Source organism: Nesoenas mayeri (assembly GCF_963082525.1).
Source record: "Nesoenas mayeri genome assembly, chromosome: 5".
NCBI classification, from domain to species: Eukaryota; Metazoa; Chordata; class Aves; order Columbiformes; family Columbidae; genus Nesoenas; species Nesoenas mayeri.
In genome coordinates this window covers 58,814,672-58,834,735 of record NC_137548.1, presented here as the reverse complement: position 1 = coordinate 58,834,735, position 20,064 = coordinate 58,814,672, and the positions used below count along the sequence as shown (strand labels likewise).

Sequence of the window (20,064 nt, the reverse complement as noted above, 5' to 3'; positions counted from 1 at the left end):
CGGGTTGGGTGAAAGGAGCCAAGGACTGTCTGTAAGTTTTAAGAGAAGTTTTGTGGCCCAGTGCAGCCCAGACCGACACGTCGCTGTTTGCCAGCATGTTGCTCAAGTAGAATTTGTAGAGGGTATGTGCTTTTGATGTGGTCTGTCCTTTAGAAAAACACAGCAATCAAATCACCAGGTTGTGCCATGTTTTCAATTCTGAAATAAGATATGGTATTACTGGATAAGACACTAAAATATTTATAATAATATATAGAATAATTTAATAATATCCGTATTACCAGATAATCAAAGCAACATCCTGAAAGAGCCCAGTTAGCCAGACTAACTCCCACCATACCACCGTCTGTTTCAGTCTGAGTCAATTTTTAGACGCCACCTACGAGCTGACAGGTGCCTCTCCCAGCACTGGGTGAGCATATGAGATTTCACACCTCTTTTTCTAAACCGGTCCACAATGAAAAATGAAGTAGTATTAGCAGGTAGGGTGAGCTCTCTCAAGATAAGCAACAACCTGCTAATTAAATCTATTAGGCGTAATTGCATTTTATCATTCTAATTGCGTACAGTTTTGCCAACAAACGGAACTGAGTCATTCCCTCCCCCAGCCAGAGCCATCATTCTGCTTCTGCCCAGAAAGATGCTCAGGCTGAACCGTTGCTGATTTAACATCCAAAAGAAAAGCTGGTGGAGTTGCCCTATGAGTTGTGCTTGTGTAATGCAGGATGAGCTGATCCCCCGCAGCCCTCAGCCACCCTGGGGAAGGCTGGGGAGGGAGCTCGTTCCAGCAGCCCAGCCCGCGGGTCTGCAGGTGCAGCGCTGCTTCTGCACAGCCGACCTGAGCTCTAGTGTGCGCTTCTCAGAGCCACAGCCAAGCCCGCCCTTTGTTCTCATTGACTGACGTGCATCTTCAAGAAAATCAAAGAAAAAAAATGCAAATGCCTTTGGTTTTCTTCAGCCATGTTTTCTGTGGTGTTGAGGTGCTGAAAAAAATGGATTTAACAAATCACTTCCTATTAGTAAAAAATGCAAATAAGCAGCAGTTTCCCTCTCATTTTTCTAGTAGCAATTTTAGGTAACAGGCAAAATATTCACCTGTGGAGTCAATGTGTCCTAACAACCCCCATTAAAGATCACATTGATCTTAATGCCTTGCTCTATCCTCAGTCTCTGTCCAGAAAAAGCATCTGGCTAGATCTTAAACATATCTAAAATAGTTGCTGTTGGTCTGTCTAAGAAGTGCATTTTAAGTGTGTATTTCTGTTCTAAAGCATCAGTTCTGTTTGCAGGAATGTTCATTATCTAACTTGTGGATGGAGTCTGTTGGGGTGTGGCCTGGTTAGTCTTTCCCTGTTCTTACAGTTCACTTCAATCAGCAATAACCAGCTATTTTGAAAATGTGCTCTCTTGGGTCCTTTTATTTACCCTTCTGCCATAAGGCAGGACTGAACTACTCACCTTTTTATTCAGGTGCTAAAAACCCAGACTCACCTTGGTTCAGGCAGCTCACACTTCTGCTATTATTTCTGTGAGGTGAACAGAACAAAACTTGATGAAGAGGGTCAAACCTTTGATTAATTTAAACCATTAATGGCAACTTCATTAACTTTTACACAATTATATCAGTTTGCATCTGCTACAGATCTGCCCTGGGAGTGTTGCAGGAGGGTAAACAGGGGATACAATCTTGCATGGAAACAAAAACCCGTTTGTTTTGATCTGTATTTATCCCTGCATTGACTGATTTCAGCATTCATTGTTGTTTGGGTTCTGTTGTTGTTGGTTTACTTTTGTATTTTTTTAACATGATGCTCCCAAATCTGTCCTCGGTCCTGGTTGCTTTTGTTTCTCTGCTTTCTGTCCTATTTGCAATGAGTATTTTATCATAGTTTTCACAAATAAGAATGTGCACACTTTATAAAACAAGCTACAACACCAACAATGAACAGACACCAAGAGAAAGGACCATCAACCTCCAGGAACAAAAAAGATTCCCAAATACACGCAACAAAATTTCTAGCTCCCCTTTTGTTACAGACATATAGAATGGATACAGTAAATGACAGGGGTGTTAACTTGGTGCTTCTATCCAGCTCTTGTTTGTTGTGACTCCAACACCACGGGAGTTGTCCAAGCCCTACACCCACCTGCTCTAAAGCATCACGTTGCCATTTCATCTTTTCAATGGTCTTCTCAAGATAAAGGTCTGATTTTCGCAAAATTAATTGTGTTTGTGATTCGCAAACTGACAATCCCAGCATAGTCCTGTGTTACCTTTCTGGGCTTACATGTGATCTATTATCTTCAGGAGGACACTATCCACTCTGTCTGGCAAGTTCGCCTTCCTTCCCCTTCTTTTTCTTTCTTCTAGAGAAACCTCCCACGTATCTTTGTAGTCAAACAGAGTGGAAAGAATCTGTGTAATGTAGTAGTCTCACACCTTTGGTCAGAAATGTAAACACAGAGGCAAACAAAAGTACTCCTTGCTAGAAATGCAGAGCAGCCAGTATACGGTCCCTTTTTCCAGTCTCTTACGTCTGTGTGTATTGACATAAAAAAAACAAAATGAGAACAAATAGCTCAAAACAGTCATTCTGTTCCCTCTCCTGCCATGTATGTGTCTGCTACCAACTGCTGATAACTTTTTATTGTATATACTGGATACCGCTTAGCTGCCTCGAATTTAACATTTGATTGTAGAAAACCTTCATTTATCTTTCTGTCATAGAGAAGATTGAGATCCTTCCTCCTGAACTGCTGTTCTCTTTCCTTACCTCTCCAGTTAGCTATTAACCTCAGATGAAACAGTGTAATCAGAGTTGATGGCAATACTCAAACTAATCCCGCTTCTTGCTGGAGGGTGTGTATCTTGCTCTTCGAAGACCCACGGGGCATGACTATAGGAAACAGAAGTAAAAAGGCCCGTGATGAGACAAAAATCAGTTTTGCTTGCATATTTCCTATTATGTTGTTAGCCAACATTTACTTGTTGGTAACAATTAACAATCCGTGGTTAATTTAGAACAACTTTTAAAATGTGTTGTTTCCTGCATGAAAGGAAATAATTTAGAAGTCACTATGGGGTCAGCCTGCTGCTATTCAGCGTATTTATCTTTGCCATTAGCTTTTTGGAAAAAGTGCTGCTTCTGTCTAGAGGCCACAAATCTTGTTTGTGCTTCCTGTTGCAGAATGTTTATTACACAAGCAATCAGCAGCTCCATGTGGGTGTTCTGAGTCCCACTATCGACGATGATGACAACAGATGCCTGGTGGATGTGAACAGCAGGCCCAGGCTCATTGAATGCAATTATGCCAAAGCCAAGAGAATGAAGCTTTACTGGCAATTTACTCAGGTAATTCTTACTCAGCAGACATTACAGAAAGTTCAAAAGCTCTTTTTCTGTATCTGAAGTGTGAGTAATCTGTTTACTAACAGAACACAATCAGACTTTTCCTTGCCAGGACACTGTGCCTTTGATCCTAATGTCAGCTATCTTAAAAGGTTATAAAACTGGTGTAATATTTTCTGAGTTCAAAATCAATTGTTTCTAAGACAGAGTACTGTTACAGACTTACCTCAACCAAAAAAAGATATTTTATTAGAGTCAAAGTCAAGTAAGCAATTTAGGAACAAGAAACAGAAAGCTTTTCGTTAGTCTTGAAGTAGCAACTGAGAAAAGGGTATAGTGGGTCAGTGATTTTAACAGCCTCATAATGAGATACTCAGCAGCTCCTTACTTTACAAGGCAAAGCTTCTATGTGTATGTGAGTGTGAGAGAGACGTAAGAAGAGGTGCAAAGGCTGAGAAGTGATTTCACAGCGATGAGAATGCTGGCAGGACACTGAGTCCAGGCTTGGTGTCCCCACTTCGTAATTGATTTAGAAAAACGAGGGAGAACTATAAAGAAGCCACAAAAGTTCTGGGACTAGGAAACATGTTCACTGATCTAATGCTCTGGAGATCACTCTGGTTCAGCTAGGAGGGAGTGCTCAGGTGACTCAAAGCAGATCAGTGTTTCCACAGAGGGACGTAGGTTATCCTGAAGACAAAACACGTTCCAATGGTTGGAAACTAAAGATAGTCCAACTTGGTCTTTCAAAGGAAGGTAAGATTTTCTGAAGGTAAGAATTAAGACACTGGAAGTTCACCATGTCAGGTACCCGCTTTTGATAAATAAACCAAAATTACAGTATTTTCTAAACAAGCAGATGATTTAGCTTCTGGGAAAAATGCAACAGCTAGTGCTGGTTTGGCTGGTCACAGTTGCTCCTCTGCAGTTTCGAGTCTACAGATGTAGCTGTGTGCTCCAGCCCACGGGCCGAGGCTCACGAATGAGGTCATTTTATTCCCGCATTTAATTTTTCTGTAATGTCCATGTGAGTTTGCAAACATCTTTCCTGCCAACTCATTTGTTTCTTTTTCTTTGACTTAACAGCCATGATCAGTATATTGCATTGGTAATAACGGTTTTGCATCTATCTTAGTGCAGAGACCATTTGGACACTGATCAGTAAAGTATGCTATTAACATAATTTGTATTTATACTTGAAAGTAATCCAGATCTTTGTCTTTAAAGGGTAGCTCTCAAGCAGCAGACCTTAAATCCTTAACCTGGAAAGACATCCCAGCTTTTGCTTTTAGTCCCCTCAAGGGCAGAGTTTTAATTATATCTTCTCTCAAATTATAACAATAATCTTGTTATGAGGGAGGCAGGGGACCCACTGTGGCCATCTCAGTACTAGATTTGGGTACCATTTAAAAGAAGTATAATTAACTTATTTATTTAAATAGCATTTCAGTAACGTTTTAGTACTGTCCACCTATTCAGTGATTGCTCTGTATAACCCGACCCTTTGGTGACAATTAATGGTTTCCAGTCCAGGATACTGCTGCTGTTATGTAATACTGATTATGTTAGATCTGATTAGGGGGGCAGCAGTAAGAATGCATTGAGAATTGAACACTTAAAAGTTTCAAAAATGGTATTTAACTACATTAGGTTTGTTTTCTGTCTGTATTTCCATGCCGTGTTCCAAATACAATCTCCCAATGAAGGTGCAGTGCTGTTAAATGAGACTCTATGGACTGTACTTGTCTTCTACAAAGAAAATTTCAGCCCAGGAGAAGTGAAAGCTACAGAAGCAAGGAGACAGTTGTTTCCTTATGATAAATTAAGAGACAAATGAAATCATTAAAAGCTTTCTGTTCAAAAAGGATTTTGTTAATACCCAATACAATTAAAATGCCATTATTTCTCAACATACAGCATGGTACACAGCCCCGTGTACATTCTGTGAGCTAGAAGAAGGCTAATTAGGGTAATCACGGCTTGCCAAGATCAACTGATGAACTCTATCTGAAATGCTCCCATTTAGTCTGGTGAAAGGATGTTCCAGTGAATATGCTGCAAGCTATGTGGAAAGAGTATTTTTTATTACTTTTTGTAAAGCTCTGACATTTCTACTCCATATTATGCAGTGAGCGGAACTACTGCAAATAAGCAGGACTGTAAGTATTGATGCTTGTGTAGCCTTGAAGTTGGTGAAATATTAATTAAAATGTAGGTGCTGGCCATAGCTTTTTATAGCACTTTCCTTCGGCTGCAGCTATGCTTGGACTTCTCTGGATTTTCTAGCCATCTAACAAGAATGTCTGATGATACAGATACTTAAAAATACAGCAGTGCAAGTGGAGAATGGTTTCAGAAGGGGAATGGGAAACAGACTTACCAACCAAAGGGGGTTAAACCCATTAAACTACATTTCCCTGACCAGCACAAAAATCAGTATTTTTCCTGCATTCCAGACATGTATCTGAAAATTCGAATAAGGAAACTTCGTGATTCTTCTGCAAATCATGGTATATTCTGAGACCCACCACGATAGTCTGTGCTGGGACATCAGTATAGTTGATAGAAGACCGTATAGCTTTTTGAAAAAAGCATTCTTTGTTTTCCCATCCTCCTCTTCCCTTGCATTGCTGAAATATAATGATGAGAGAAATCCTTATGACAAAAGCAGAACACAGGGCTCGTCCTCAGCTAGCTGTCTCCTTGCTTCTGTAGACTGCAGAATTATTTAATTCTTAATTTGCATCTCTGTATGATTAGAAGTGTGTGTTTACAAACATATACACATGTATATATAATCAAACTTGATTTCTTTTTTAAAGTTTTAAAATGTTAAGACCGCCTTCAGTTGTAGGCAGCTGGAGTCAGCCACCCAGATGTCCTCTGCTACATGGTGGACAAAACAGAGTTTTAATGGACACTCAGAGAGCTACCACCAGTACCTCAGACTTCTTTCATTATACATCTTGCTGGCTGACTGGACAGGGGCCAGGGAGACTGTGGTGTCTTTCTGTACAGGACAAACTTGCATTGAGCATTCCAAGCTTGTATCATGTGTTTGTGCAATCAGGATCTATCTGAGCAAATTTCCATGATCCACAGTTCTGTACAGCTGCCAAATGCAATGAGGCCCAGTAAAATGTAGGCTTCAGTGACATTCTTCCAAGCCTTCTTTAAGTGTTTATAACTGTAATTATGTCAAATTATGTAAATGAGTCCTGAAAAGACTCCCATCAACTGGGTAGTGTTCAAGAATTTTATTGTTAAGGTTGGTTGTCAGGTCTTCTCTTGGGGAAATGCTTATTTTTTAATACTTTTATGCTGAAAAGTCTTCTAGATGTTTCACAGTTCACCTAGTTCAGTGTGTCTCACCACTTTCCCATTTAATCGGAACAAAAATCGACCTTATAGTAAAATAGTAAGTGATCACCAGAAATTACACAAGGCAGTGAGTATAGAGACAGGAAGTAGTAAAATGGCCAGAATTTTACTGAACTACGAATTTAAACACGGTATCAAGGAAGCTGCTCTGGTGTCATGAACCACGAGAAAAGCAAAAACTAAGCTCAGTTGTCCCTGAGTTCCCATTTATTTAGTATAAAAGACTTAATCCTGCTTGCACCCTCTGAGCTCTCTATGGCAAGGAGTGGGTGCACAGGCAGTGTGCTGGCAGCCACAGGTTGTCCCCGTGTCACCAAATGCTTGTGGGATGCAAGAGTCAGCAGCAAGTGTGTGACAGTCACTGTCCCTGGCACTGCCATAGTGATTGTCTTACCTGCTCTGCTGGGTGACAGAGAAGGGGCACCAGGATGTGGGAGATGGAGGCCAGTGCACCTGGACAGGTAACTCCTTGGGACATCTTTCAGCAGAAACTGCGGATGGCCAAAAGCGTGCTGATGATATTCAGTTTGTTCTGTCTGCTAAGAACTGCTACATTCTCAATGTTGCAGTCACTTGGATGTTTTGGAGGGGTGCGGGGGTGGTGGAGCATTGATTTAGGGTTTGTTTTGTTTCTTTAAAGAACTTTCTCAGTTGCCTGGCTGATCTCTTAGGTTTATTGCTAATAGAAAGGCAGTTGTGACATAACACCTGTCTTGTGAGTGTAATTCATCCCTACACAGGTCACCTGGGTGACAGCAGGTCATCCAGCGCGTTAGGACTCCTCCAGCAGCATAACAAAGGTAAAGGGAGGAAGTTCTTCTGTACTTTTTATCTTGAAGTGTCTCCATATATTCAGATAGGGATGTGACTGTTTCTTATGCTTCGAACCAGACTAGCTACGCTGTCACTATTTGCTGTTGTGAGGCACTTAACTGGACAGGTGCGGACTCTGCATAAAAACACGTGTAAGAAAGGACATGAGGCAGAGCTAAAAACCTAGGAGATTAATTCTTTTAAGGCTGGTCCATGTTGAATTCTTTTCAGTAGAGCAAGTTCTTATTTTAAGTAAGTCAGTCAAATAACAGTATGGTTGCCATACAAAGGTACAAAGAGTCTGCAGAGGGATGGAGAATCATGGCCGAGCTCATGGCAGGGGCTGAGCCTGTGCTCAGCACTCCCCTCCACCTGCTGTGCCAGCTTTGCTTTTACATGTTACGGAGAATTGTGACTCCAGCCAGTGCTGGCGGTTTCCACAGGAACTCTCCCCGTTCAGAAGTGGGCAGAGGGAGTGTTTTATCCTGCCTTGAGATGCTATAAACTACAACTGTAGTGCTGGTGTATGGGCCCAGTACCTCAGCACTTTTTTCTATACTTAGCTGCTCTTTGCCCGTTTTGATCAAATATCACCCTAGTCAGCCTGTACTTAATAGTTTAATTAACTGGATAACTGCATGAGGTGTTACAGCTGGAGAACGAATCATTTTTCTGCTTAGACAAAGTGATTGTTAATGTTTTAATTTTCTTCTTGCTCTAGTAAATTTGTCTCTAATTAATAAGCAACGTAACCAATAATTTTGTTATATTAAACACTTTTTAAAAGCAGGTGTATTAGAGTATTTGTTTTTCAGACGCCTTGAACTGTATCTTACTATAAGCCTACAAACTCCAGTCCCATTTATGCAGAATGGAGTTATTGAGAAGTACAAAAATCATTCAGTCTTTCTCGATTTTTGTACACTTCAACATGAAAGATGTATATGCAAAACACATGCAGAAAAAATATTAAATATAAATATTACTGTATAATATTGTGTTTTAACAACTGGTGTTGAATTTGCTTGTAGTTAGTGGTAACCAAAATCTCCTTGTATAACCTTAGTCTCCTATTTGGAGTACTCTTTTAGCAGTGCCTTTTAATCTTGGCAAATAATGTGTAGAACTTACCAGATAGAAAGTTTGTGTGTGAACACAGCAGTAAAACGAGCTTTTAGTGGGTGCATTTCAAGCCTTTTCCAGCATATCACATTATGCAGTATTTACTCTCCTGAGGACTACATTTAAGCTCCACAGACACTTGTGCTGAATTAATTTAGAAGGAAGTTAACACATACCCAGGTTTTTCCTTCAAAACAGATACCCTATTTGCATATTTTAGCATATAACTTTAAACACCACATTTATTTACAAAAAAATTACTTGTTCTGATTCCACCTGTTTTCTCCTAAATTCAGATGTCCAGATAGGCTCCATCCAAAAACGGCAGATGACAGCTGCTGCCAACAAGATACAGCATGGCATCATCATGACAGACATGCAAAACAATGGCCAAATCTAGCAAGTTTTGTACTGATAACCAATGTTGGTTGCATTTTAGGAGATCTGAGCTCTGTTCCTGGTCCCCACTTTGCATTCCTGGACCAATCACTTCTTGGGTTCTGCATTCCTCAGCTAAGAGATGGATGGAAGTATTTTTACCTTTAGCCTACATCTTTTGGGTTTTGTCTGGGCAGTTAGAAATAATACAACTCTGTCTTGATCGAATCCGCAGAAGTTGCATGTTTAATTCCCATGGAGACAAGAATAATATGCATGTTTGCAAGGTCTGGCTGCCAAGTAACACCCTGCAATCTGAGATGCAAATACGTGAGAAAAAAGTTCACTTAGAAGGCAATTAAATCAGGATGCAATAATTACATATATGACAAGAGAGTTTGATATTTAGGGAGATGATCAGGCCCTCAAGTCTGGTATTCTGAACCTGACAGTGACAAAACTCAGTATAAGAGATCAAAAAACAGATTTCCTTTACTGTTTGAGTAAACTTGCAGGTTTGTGCTGCAGCTGCAAGGACATTCCTTGCCCAATATAAATTATAATAAACTAACAGATTTGTGTGGTTACTAGGGAAAAAGCCATTTTCAGTAACTAGATACTGTGACCAAAGTCCCAAAGAGCCCAACCTTAACTCTCATGTTAGATTAATTGAAATACTAGTGCAAATTCATTTCTTACTTTTCTTCAGTTGGTACTTAATTTATTTTTTGGTGTCTAGAGATAGGTTTAATTATAAGCATATAATGACAATGCAAACAGTTCAGTTTCTGGGTTAAAATGAGTTAGGAAGCCTTCATATTGAGCACTCGGATTAGAAAACTTAGACTAATGGAATACACCCCACCCACACAGAAGAAAAAAAAAAGTCATTCAGTATTTTTGTTTTCCAAAGGAGTTACATTTTAGTAAGAATTCTATCTCACAAAGACATAGGAATGCATATTTTCTCTCATCAAAGCCCCATAAATGTTTGGGAATCTGCTAGACTGTCTAGGGAAATCATCTTTCTTAGGGAAAACGTAAAAAACTAGGGTTATCTAACTGTGCGGAAAGGAGTTTCTTATTTGTCTGGCTGTGAAGATGAGTAATTAGGTATCCCCCTATGCTAAGGTTGGTAATAATAATAATAATATGAGCTTTTCTTCTTTGCATTAGTTTTCTGAGCTGCTGTTTCACAGAAATGAGCTCTATTCTGAGCCAGCAGTTCCCTGTGACGCCAGGAGGATTCCCTTCCTGACCCCAATGGGGGCTCTTCACCAAGACCGAGATTTGAGCTGTCTGAATGATCCTCTCAGCATATCTATTGAAAGTTCCTTTATCAGAACTCTTAAAATTAACACAGCCCATTAAAAACATCAAGTCACTCATTGAATATTGAAGCTCATGACAGTGAATTCAACATTTCCTATACCCACATAAATCACAGTAGTTGTTGCACATTTCTAACTAGCATTCCTTTCTTTCCTTAGAAAGTTCATTTACCAGTTTCCCATAGGCATGCATACTTTGGATCACTGAAGTCAGATCCCACTAATTTTAATATACATCTTAAGGAAAGTCCTTTTTTTATTTACTTTCAGTATATTTTCTAATTGCCCACCATCTGAATATTCCATCACACTTTAAAGTGTTTTTGTTGCCTTTCTCTGTCTTCTACTTTAGACATCTGGAAGCAAGCCTAGATCCAGGCAGATAAATGAAGCCTGACTTGTTTGCAGAAGTTAGTTATATGTAATCTCAGAATGAAAGAGAAAAAGGTAACTTTTCTAACCTTTTCACAAAATATAATTGTACAACATGCAAATAAGCCCAATGTATCCAGCACTACCATCTTTTTCTAGTTATGTCATAATATCATTTCTCTACACAGGCAGTTACTGTATGGTACAACCCACGGAAAAAAAAAGATTTTATGAGGGAAAAAAAATTCTATTTAGTTCGAGCAAAAAGTACTTTGCAGAAAACAGTGGTGCAGAGCATCACCTTTGGATTCCATTCTGTAGGCGAGGTCTCATTCAAGCCTCCAGAGATGTTTAAGAAACACAAGAATTTCCTGTATCTAACACACCTGCCTAGTAAAAGGAAGTATAAAATCCAGGAGTTGCTGTTGTTAATTATATAGTGTATAAATACCTCTTAAGTTCTAATTCCAAACTTTGGAGTATAGAAATTAGAGCAATAAGCAACCAGTGACTTCTTGGTGTAGCGGGTTGTGCATTTACAGTGTTCTGAATGCTACCAGGTAGGACAGGATACAGGATGTGGCAAAAGGAGGATGCAGGAGAGACGCTTCCCAACAGCATCACCTTAAATAAAGAGAGGACAAAAAAAAAATATATTAAAAAAAATTAAAAATCGGGAAATGTCAACATGTGAATCATCTCACTGATAGGGATTTCTAGCACTTACTCGTTTCTGACTGTCAGTTCTCAAAAAGACGTTCAGTTTATTTCTCAATGAATTGTCCAGTTAACCTGTTACTCGGGACAGCAGCTGTAGTCAGAAAAGCCACGCTCATCGTTATCAGCTGCACAGCATAAAGCAAAGATCTGATTAGGTAATCCTAGCTCTCAGAAGATCAACCTAATATATCAACATCTGGATTCATTGCCAAAACAAAACTGAAGAATATGTGCAGCTGTAAATTCTGCCTTTAGCGGTAATGACCAGGGCTATTTATGGATACAAGATAACCTTTTTAAACTACTTCCCACTCCCCCAGTCCCCCTAGAAACAGAGTTCAATAATGAATTTTTAAAATCATATTGTATACCTAGAATATTTGTTTCTGCAGATGTTTTTCTACTACATCAGAAAGATTTCCTGGCCGCTGCTGGTACAGTAATGATTTGTGTTTACTTTCTGAAAAATCCCTAAGGATCTTTCTAGTCTGCCTCATGTATTCCATTCCAAAGCCCACTTCAACTGTCTTAGTTTTATCACCATTTTATCATGCATTTTGTGCTATCATATCCTGAAGAGCTGCTTTGTATTTCACTGAAGGCTTCAATTTCTTTTTTGTGAGTAACTGCTTCCTTAATCTTGGTATTAACAATGGGCCTTCATAATCTGTTATAAATCTGTGATAAAATTATATATATATATGTGAAAAATATTACTGATAGTTAGAAATCCATACATTCCATTTCTGATTTTTATGCTGTTTCTCTGTAATTTGTTTTCTATTCCAATTACATACACCATATGACACTGCACTGCCTTTTGCCAGGTTTAATTGCTTTTATTTAAATACTTCAATTAACAGTGTTGTGTATTTCCACATCCTGAAGGTTTAACTGTTACACATTTAGAGGAGAGTGCTCAGAACCTAGACTGCTCTGCATTTGTGTAGCCAATCTAGATTAAACAAAACAGAAAGTGATTGCCCAGTACAATAGTTACTAAAACCTGGATTAGACATACAGATAAAACTGCATTATAGGATTTGTCATAGCTGCAGTGTTAAAAATTTGTTGCAGCAATATAAAAATTCAGCATTTATGATGATTTGAAATCTGAACACTCACTCAGAGGTCTTGGTAGCAGATTAAGACAAAATATGGTGTAGACATGAAATTGTTGTAACTGTTGAATGATGCATCTAAGTCCATTGTCAGAGGACATTTCACAGTATTTACTCACTGGGTACCAGCAAGTGGATGTCAGACCAGTATCTGGATGGCTCCCTGGCAATAGAACCCAAGTGCAGTGCAGTGCTTTAAGAAACCATTTGGCTGATCATTATTGTAACTCCACCTCAGTTTATGTTGTACAGAGCAATTAGTTTTGGTTAGTATTGGAAAAATAAATTCACATTTAAAAAGTCTCTGGTAAAGATTCTCATTTGCCTATCCAGCTGTAAATAGTGATCTAAATGGCTGACAGACAACACCTTTTAAATGTGCAATACTGCTGTGTACAGTATTTCATACACACAATAGCAGTTAAATGCATCTGATTTTCACAGCAGTCATATCAAATACATGAGGAACCAAGTGCCTTTGAAGAACAGCAAAAACTAACAATATACTTCACTGAGAAATACTTCAAATAGTTAACATTAATTTTTGAAATATTTGAACAATGAATAGTATGTGATCCAGTTTCCTTCACTTACAGAGCACCAATTTGTCTACTGCTTTAGATTTGAGAAGGTATTAATCAATTATCTATATATACCTATGTCCTTTATACAGTTATAAAGCAGAAACTGTAAACACAATCACATAATTTAGTATTTCCAACATGAATGGGATAAATTATTCACTTTTTTTTTAATGAACGCTTTCTCACTGCAGCAACAGCCATACCGAAGTAACCACATAGAAAATAAAATGACTTGTAAAAATAAGAGTAACTCTTTGGTGTACTAACCATCACTGAAAATTTACTCCAGTGTTCCGGGAAAATGAATGAGAAGATCACACATTCTGTTTCGAGAGGACGTTATCTACGTTACATACAGCTCAGCATAATTCGATTCAAATGTATCAACACAATAGTGACGATCAGAGTTTCTGCCTCAAAGGTAGAGGGAATACGTAAATATTTGAGGTCACTGATTGAGGTACAAATAGAAAATCACACACTAGTGAATGCAACGACCTATATAGAATGTGTGATATGAGATTGGATATACTTACTTATTAACCTTGTAAGACGACTTTTCCGAAATAGCCGTGTTTAGCCAAGCTGGTAAGAGCTACATCTCTTCTCTGTTAGGCAGAAAAACATGAGCTTTAATATGGTGAGCAAAAACTCCGTACTAGTGTATGCTTCCTAGTAAGCTGTTAAAAAGAGCTATTGGTCTGATTTTTCAGTAATGCTGACAACCTCCAGCGTTCATTTAATATCCCTTATTTTTACAAGTGATCAAACCCTGTCTAAAGTTTCATGTCCAAGAGCTTTTAGTGCCTTATGAAGCTCTGGTTCAGTCTAAAGCAACAACCTCAGGTCCCTGTTTTTCCTTCCTGCATTGCTTTTTCTGGGCAATTTGGAAACCCAGGACAACACTTGCAGCTCACAGAACCCATCACGCCTACCCTAAGTTACTGCAATGTCATGGATCACATCTAGAAGGTGTGCCAAGTACAAATGATGACTAAATTGACCGAGTCAATTAGATGTTTTCAATTATTTATTCAGCTTTAATGATGCCACATACCCACATTTGAACCCTTCCTTTAAAATACCTAAACTATGTGAAATAGCATCTCCATTCTTTTCCTGCATTTTTTTTTGTTCATATATCAAAACATAACCTTAGCAACCTGACTTCAGAGGAACACAGAAGAGAAAATTACTCAGTTTTTGCTGAAGAGAATTCCTACTGAAGAAAGCTAGAAAGTAACGATAATGGTAACTTTCTATTAAATATAACCAGAAATAAAAAAGGTTTTACACAGTGACCAGTAAAATGTCATCTGGTTAAAAAGCCTGCCAGCACAAAGGATAAGTAACCACAAGGTGACATTTTTGGCAAGAAAACTCATGAGCTGTTCAGAAATTTTTGGCTAGGTATAAGTTTACAGAAACTTCTTACGGCATCTTGTGCCATGAAGACATTAGAGAAACTTTCTGACAGTTTTCAACTCCAGCCAGTTCTGCAAGGCCCAACATGCCAGAGAAGACCCCCCTCACTTCACTGTCCTGCAGAACAAATAGGGGAAGGAGCAGGTTTGGGAACCGTGCGGCCACCAGCACCCAATGAAGCAAAACAAACACCACAGAACAGTTCAGCAAAGATTTTACACAGCTTATTAGCACTAACCTAGAATATGCAAGTATATGCTTGGGATGTGCTGCACTTCCTAAAAGCAAGTTGGTTTTTATGTGCTACATTGTGGCATGGGATTGCTTACCAAACATGCTGGACCATTCTTGGACCGCAAGAGTTTGTAGGTGCATCAAATGGTGTTCTTGGATGCCATATTATTGGACAAATTCTGCTTTCTTGAAAGGAAACCTTTAAGTATGGCAGCTATGCAGAAAGTACAATAAATCTAAATGGAGTCCAAAGTATTGCTTTGCACTGGGTGTTATGGCACATTGCAGTAGCTATTGGTCATAGAGGATGCGTGACTCGAGACAGCATTGACATTAAAAGTACACTTAGGAAGCATTCCATCAGTTTTATGTGTGTCCAAGGCTACCAGCAGGAGTTGAGAGCATTTGTGCTTCTCACAGGAATTGCTTCAATTTGCATTGCAAAACCCATCAAGTTTTCAGTCAAACTTGTTAGTGCTGTCACATTCAGGCTATTTTTATAAAATAGTTGACCTGGATATTTATTTATCCTCCTGAGACTCCTACTGCCTTTGAGCTGCCTTCTCATCATCAATGATCTTAATCCTAATTCCATTCAGTGTGGCAGAATTCCTCTCTAACTTGTTTCAGCCTATAGAGTTACATTTTATGTATCATGATTAAAGATGTTACCCTAGGCTATCAATTTAAATTGGACAAGTAGAGGTCTACATAAGATGGGGAAAGGTAACCAGATAAGCAACTTGCCTTTCATTTAGCCTGTAGTCTTAAAGCATTTTGCCGAGGGAGTGATAAACATGACTGCCAGAATTTTAAAGAAGTTTTACTAAATGGTTATAAAAAAAAGAATTAACTAAAAGGACACCTTTGCCTTTGGCTTTAGGGTTCCAAATGCTAATGATGGTGACAGATTGCAGAAACCATTCAGGAATACTGTAATTTGCAGGCCAAGCCAGTCAGGGTGGCAAAATGTAGTGTTAGAGTGACAGTGCTGCTTTCACCGGAGTTACTCAGTTCATGTGCTTTAATGGCAGAGTAACTCACTAGTTCAGGTTTTGCAACATATAGCAGGTGCACTGTCAGCCCCCGAGATCACAGACCAACACCACTATACTGCATTAGGCTTATGTAGAGGAAAACAATGAACACAGCTGCATAAGCTAACAACAGATTGTAAGAAAGCACCATCCAAACCCTTGTGCCTGTACTTCAGGGCAACTCTATCATTTATATGCTGACTGAAAGGAAGCAAAGCTGTGCAGACTGCATCCTCGCTGAGGGATTAAGCCATAGTTCTGCACAGACCTCACCTCTCTTAGGAGCTAAGTTGTTCCAACAGGACTCACTCCAGCCTTTATACTTCTCTTTTGTGGGGAAAAAAATCATCCTGCTAAAAGCATCCGTGTTCTCTACCACACTCAATTCACACATATTAGCCACTACTTACCTTTAGCGTCTCTTTTATGTTCCATATAGCAGGCCCCGATGTACGCAGCAGGGTGATTCTCAGCAGCCACTGCAGAGAGCTTTGCAGCACATTGAAAAGAGCTTCCCCGGCTTCTTATCTCCTGCGTCACTTGTTTCTGTTAAATAGAGGCCAGATTTCACATGAGGGCACATCAAAAAAGAGAAGGGTTGGGGTGGGCTCTTTGTGTGTTTTTGTTTGGTTGGTTGCTTGTTTTGTTTTTCCTGAGGATGGTTTATGCTTTGTTTATGTAGCTGCCTATATTGAAGTATTCTGCATGAATACATTTGCTGTAATACCTACGCGTGCTCTAGATGATTTAGAACAGAGGAAAAGCGTTGTCTCCACTGTGAACATCCTCCTTCCTCTACCCTGAAATCCTCAATGGCAACAGAAGGCATTTGGGCCCATTCGAGTGAAAGAAACCCTTGACCATAGGAAAAAAGTGGGAGTTGGGCAGAAAGAAATTCCAGCTCAGCAGAGCAGTATTTAAGACTTTGTGCTGTGGCCTCCTCTACCCAACAGAGCTCTGAGTTAGGTGAAGAGGCCCCACACACAGTCTTTGGGGAGAAAAAATAGACATCAAAGAGTAAGATTCATGAAGAACAGCCACCAAAGGAGCTGTTTGCCCCAGCCCAGCTGCTGGAAGCAGCTGGACCTGAGCACCCTAGTTCATCCCTCTCCGTAAGCACAAAAACTGCTCTCAAGATGGACACCACAGAGTTCATTTCACAGGGTCTGGGCAGAGAGGAGAGGCAAGAGTTGTCCCCAGGAAACACTTGTGGTTTAGCTGTCATGCTTTTACATAAAAGGGAGAAAATTAGTTCTGTTCCTTCACTTATGCTAATAAGTTAGAAATCACAGGAGAGGTCTAGAAGTACCATACATAGAGTCATATCCCAGGTCCAAAAATCAGGCAAGTAACAGAGCTGAACTAGAGTCTCCCATAACTGGTTAGTTTTCTGACAAGACAAAAAGTGGGACAACTTCTTTCTCCTGCTTCCTTGGTGCAGGATCTGAGCTGGGGATCTCAGACACCAAAACTGAGACAAGGACTAACTGATAAATGAGAGATACAGAACTAGTTAACTCAAATGACAGCAACACAAGCACATCCAGCATCAGTTGAAAGTGCAAGGAAGTTGATCTTAATTTTGGGTGTAGGCAGAAACACTTGTGGTAAACTGTAATTGCCAATTCAAACATGGGGAGCTGACCTTGGGTGCCATGCAACACTGACTCTGTGTAGACAAAAACCATAACCAGTAGTTGTCATTAAGACTAGAAACCAGATGTTTTGATAAAAACCAAAACAAACCCCAAGACATACACATTATCTGACACGTTTCTTTTGGCAATTAGAAAATATCCATTACCTTAGTGTTTTATATCTGAAGGACCTAATTCAAAGCTCATTGAATTCATTTGGGAAACAAATAAACAAGAAAATGCCAAACAAAACACCCAAACAAACAACAAAACACCACCTCACCACAGTGAGCTTTAGAAAGCCAAAGCAACTTGGGGGATGCTGAGTTTAAGATAAGGGAATAAATAGCATATAATAAAGCTTTGACTAATTTCCTGTCCCAGTTTCTTCAATTTTCTTGTGTGTCAGGTTTTATTGCTTATACATAGCTTAGAGTTTATGCTCTCACCAGACACCCAAATTTAACTACCATTATGGATATGAATGTCAATAATAGTTATAGAGCAGTGGGGAAATGCATTCACTCAGCATTTCATCACAGAGGTATATTAAAATGCCTACTGTATGCCCATCTGTCTAGTAAAGCAATCAGTGAAAATTGTATCCAGACTCCACACAGGCCTACCAAGGAGGATTTATAGCAGCCTCGTATTTTGAATTTGTGGATTATTTTTAAAATGTTCTCACTCTTACCCAAAGCCATATTCGAAACTTGGAGCTTTCAAACCTCATTTTGCAGTTCATTAGCCAGTCCCAAAAATGTTTTTAGAAGTCGCTTCTCATAGAAGGTACTTTTACTAAGTATTACAGGTGGGAACGGAGACCCCACAGCCACCCGGTGGAGTGACTCAGAACCTGTACGGAACGGCACAAGCCACCCCTGCCTGAGAAAGAGCCTTCTCTGAAAGAGCAAACTCAGCATTTCTGTGGGATTTATGCCAATATCCTTGTGATTATAATAGAAATCTATCACAGTTATGACTGTATAACAGAGTCCTGAACAAAACTGATGAGGTGGAGTTTTTTTGTATGGGGTTGGGTTGGTGGTGGGTTTTTTTGACAGCAACTGTTTTTTTCCCCATTGTACAAATAAGTAATTTAAATGTGACTGCTCTTTCCATTCTTCAGCTGTACTAATCTGTACTGACTTACACTCCATTCTTCGAATTGCACATAAAGCCAGTAATTCTCTACTACACAAGTCCAAGATACTCTAGAGAAAGACAGACTTTCAGACTTACATGCGAATTACTCTGTATAGGTTGAAAGAATCTTCCCAGACACTAATGTATACAAGTTAGTTATTATCTTTATTAGACAGGAGAGAGGGTGAAAGAACCAACTAAAATCAGAATCAAAGGAAAAAATACCATTTAAGTCACCTACATGATGATTTAATGGGAACTGAGGTCTATAGTTAACTGTGTGTTAGCCCCAGCAATTTAAGATTTGCTACAGTTCAACAGTGAAGACAGGGCTTTAGTACGGCACTGTTAAGCTGAGACTGGAACAGACTTGATACTGAGGATTAGCAATGTAAGATTATTAAAGACAGTTCATTTCAGAATTCAAAGAATAAAGAATTTTCTGCATTTTATCCAACACACAGTACACCCGTGGCCAAGGCACTTGTTCTCTTCTGCCTTTTTTTGGCATTTCAGAGGTGCAGCAGAGCCACTAAACCAGGGAACGGAAGCAAAGGGGAAAGTTTTTGGCTCATGGTTAAAAAGCACGGCCAGAAACACAACTCTGTTCTAGAAACCCCATTTGCTGAGATGGTAACTGGCGTTTGAGGCTGTTCTACATTCCATCAGAAATGAAACCAGCTGGTGACACAGGGAACCTTCACCCCAAGTCCAACCTAGTGCTTAGTAACTGAAATGTTCTTCACAGTAGCAGTGGACTTCAGTAGATGGACATTGAAATGTTCTCTATTTTATCACACAATACCAGTGCAATAAGTTCACACTGTTTAATCCAAACACTTCTTTATTTTCTTATCTTTAAAGGGAGGTCCAATCCAGAACCGGAAATCCAAGCGCTGCCTGGAATTGCAGGAAAACAATGAAAATGAATTTGGATTTCAACTCGTCCTTCAGAAATGCACTGGACAGCGCTGGTCTATAACAAATGTCCTGAAAAGCTTGTCATCATAGCAGACTCAATTTTTTACCCATTTCTTTTGCTACTGTGTAGCAAATATTGCATTGTTGCCTGCTGTACTGTATTCCTCCTGCCCCCCCCGCCCAGTTCCTTCTCTTCTCTTTTTTGTCCCTTTATTTTGTGAGTGTGTGGAAATTGGGTTTGTGGGCTGAAAATAAGACGTTTTTATTTCACAATGATGTTTTCATGGCATTTATAGAGATGTTGAATGACAGGTGATGGGTAGGCTATCCTAAAATATTTTACAACTGTAAATAGGAAACAAATGGAGAATATTTATAACTCAAACTTTTATTGAATAAAAAAGTCCAAACACTATTACTGCCTAGCTGTCTCCATGGAAATCCGTTTGGAAGTTAAGTGGTGGTTTCATTGTTTTCACTAACCAAGGCCTG

General features: G+C 39.4%; 1 protein-coding gene across 2 annotated transcripts in view; it reads left to right on the top strand.

Moving 5' to 3' along the window:
• Positions 1–19,662, top strand: part of GALNT18 (polypeptide N-acetylgalactosaminyltransferase 18) — a gene marked incomplete at both ends in the record, with an annotated part of 236,302 nt that extends 216,640 nt beyond the window's left edge. For both annotated transcript variants that reach the window (XM_080345458.1, XM_080345457.1), the window contains 2 exons: positions 3,189–3,353; positions 19,516–19,662. In XM_080345458.1, coding sequence (XP_080201584.1) covers positions 3,189–3,353; positions 19,516–19,662 — 312 coding nt within the window. The remainder of the gene's footprint in view (positions 1–3,188; positions 3,354–19,515) is intronic.
• Between the last annotated feature and the right edge of the window lie 402 nt (positions 19,663–20,064).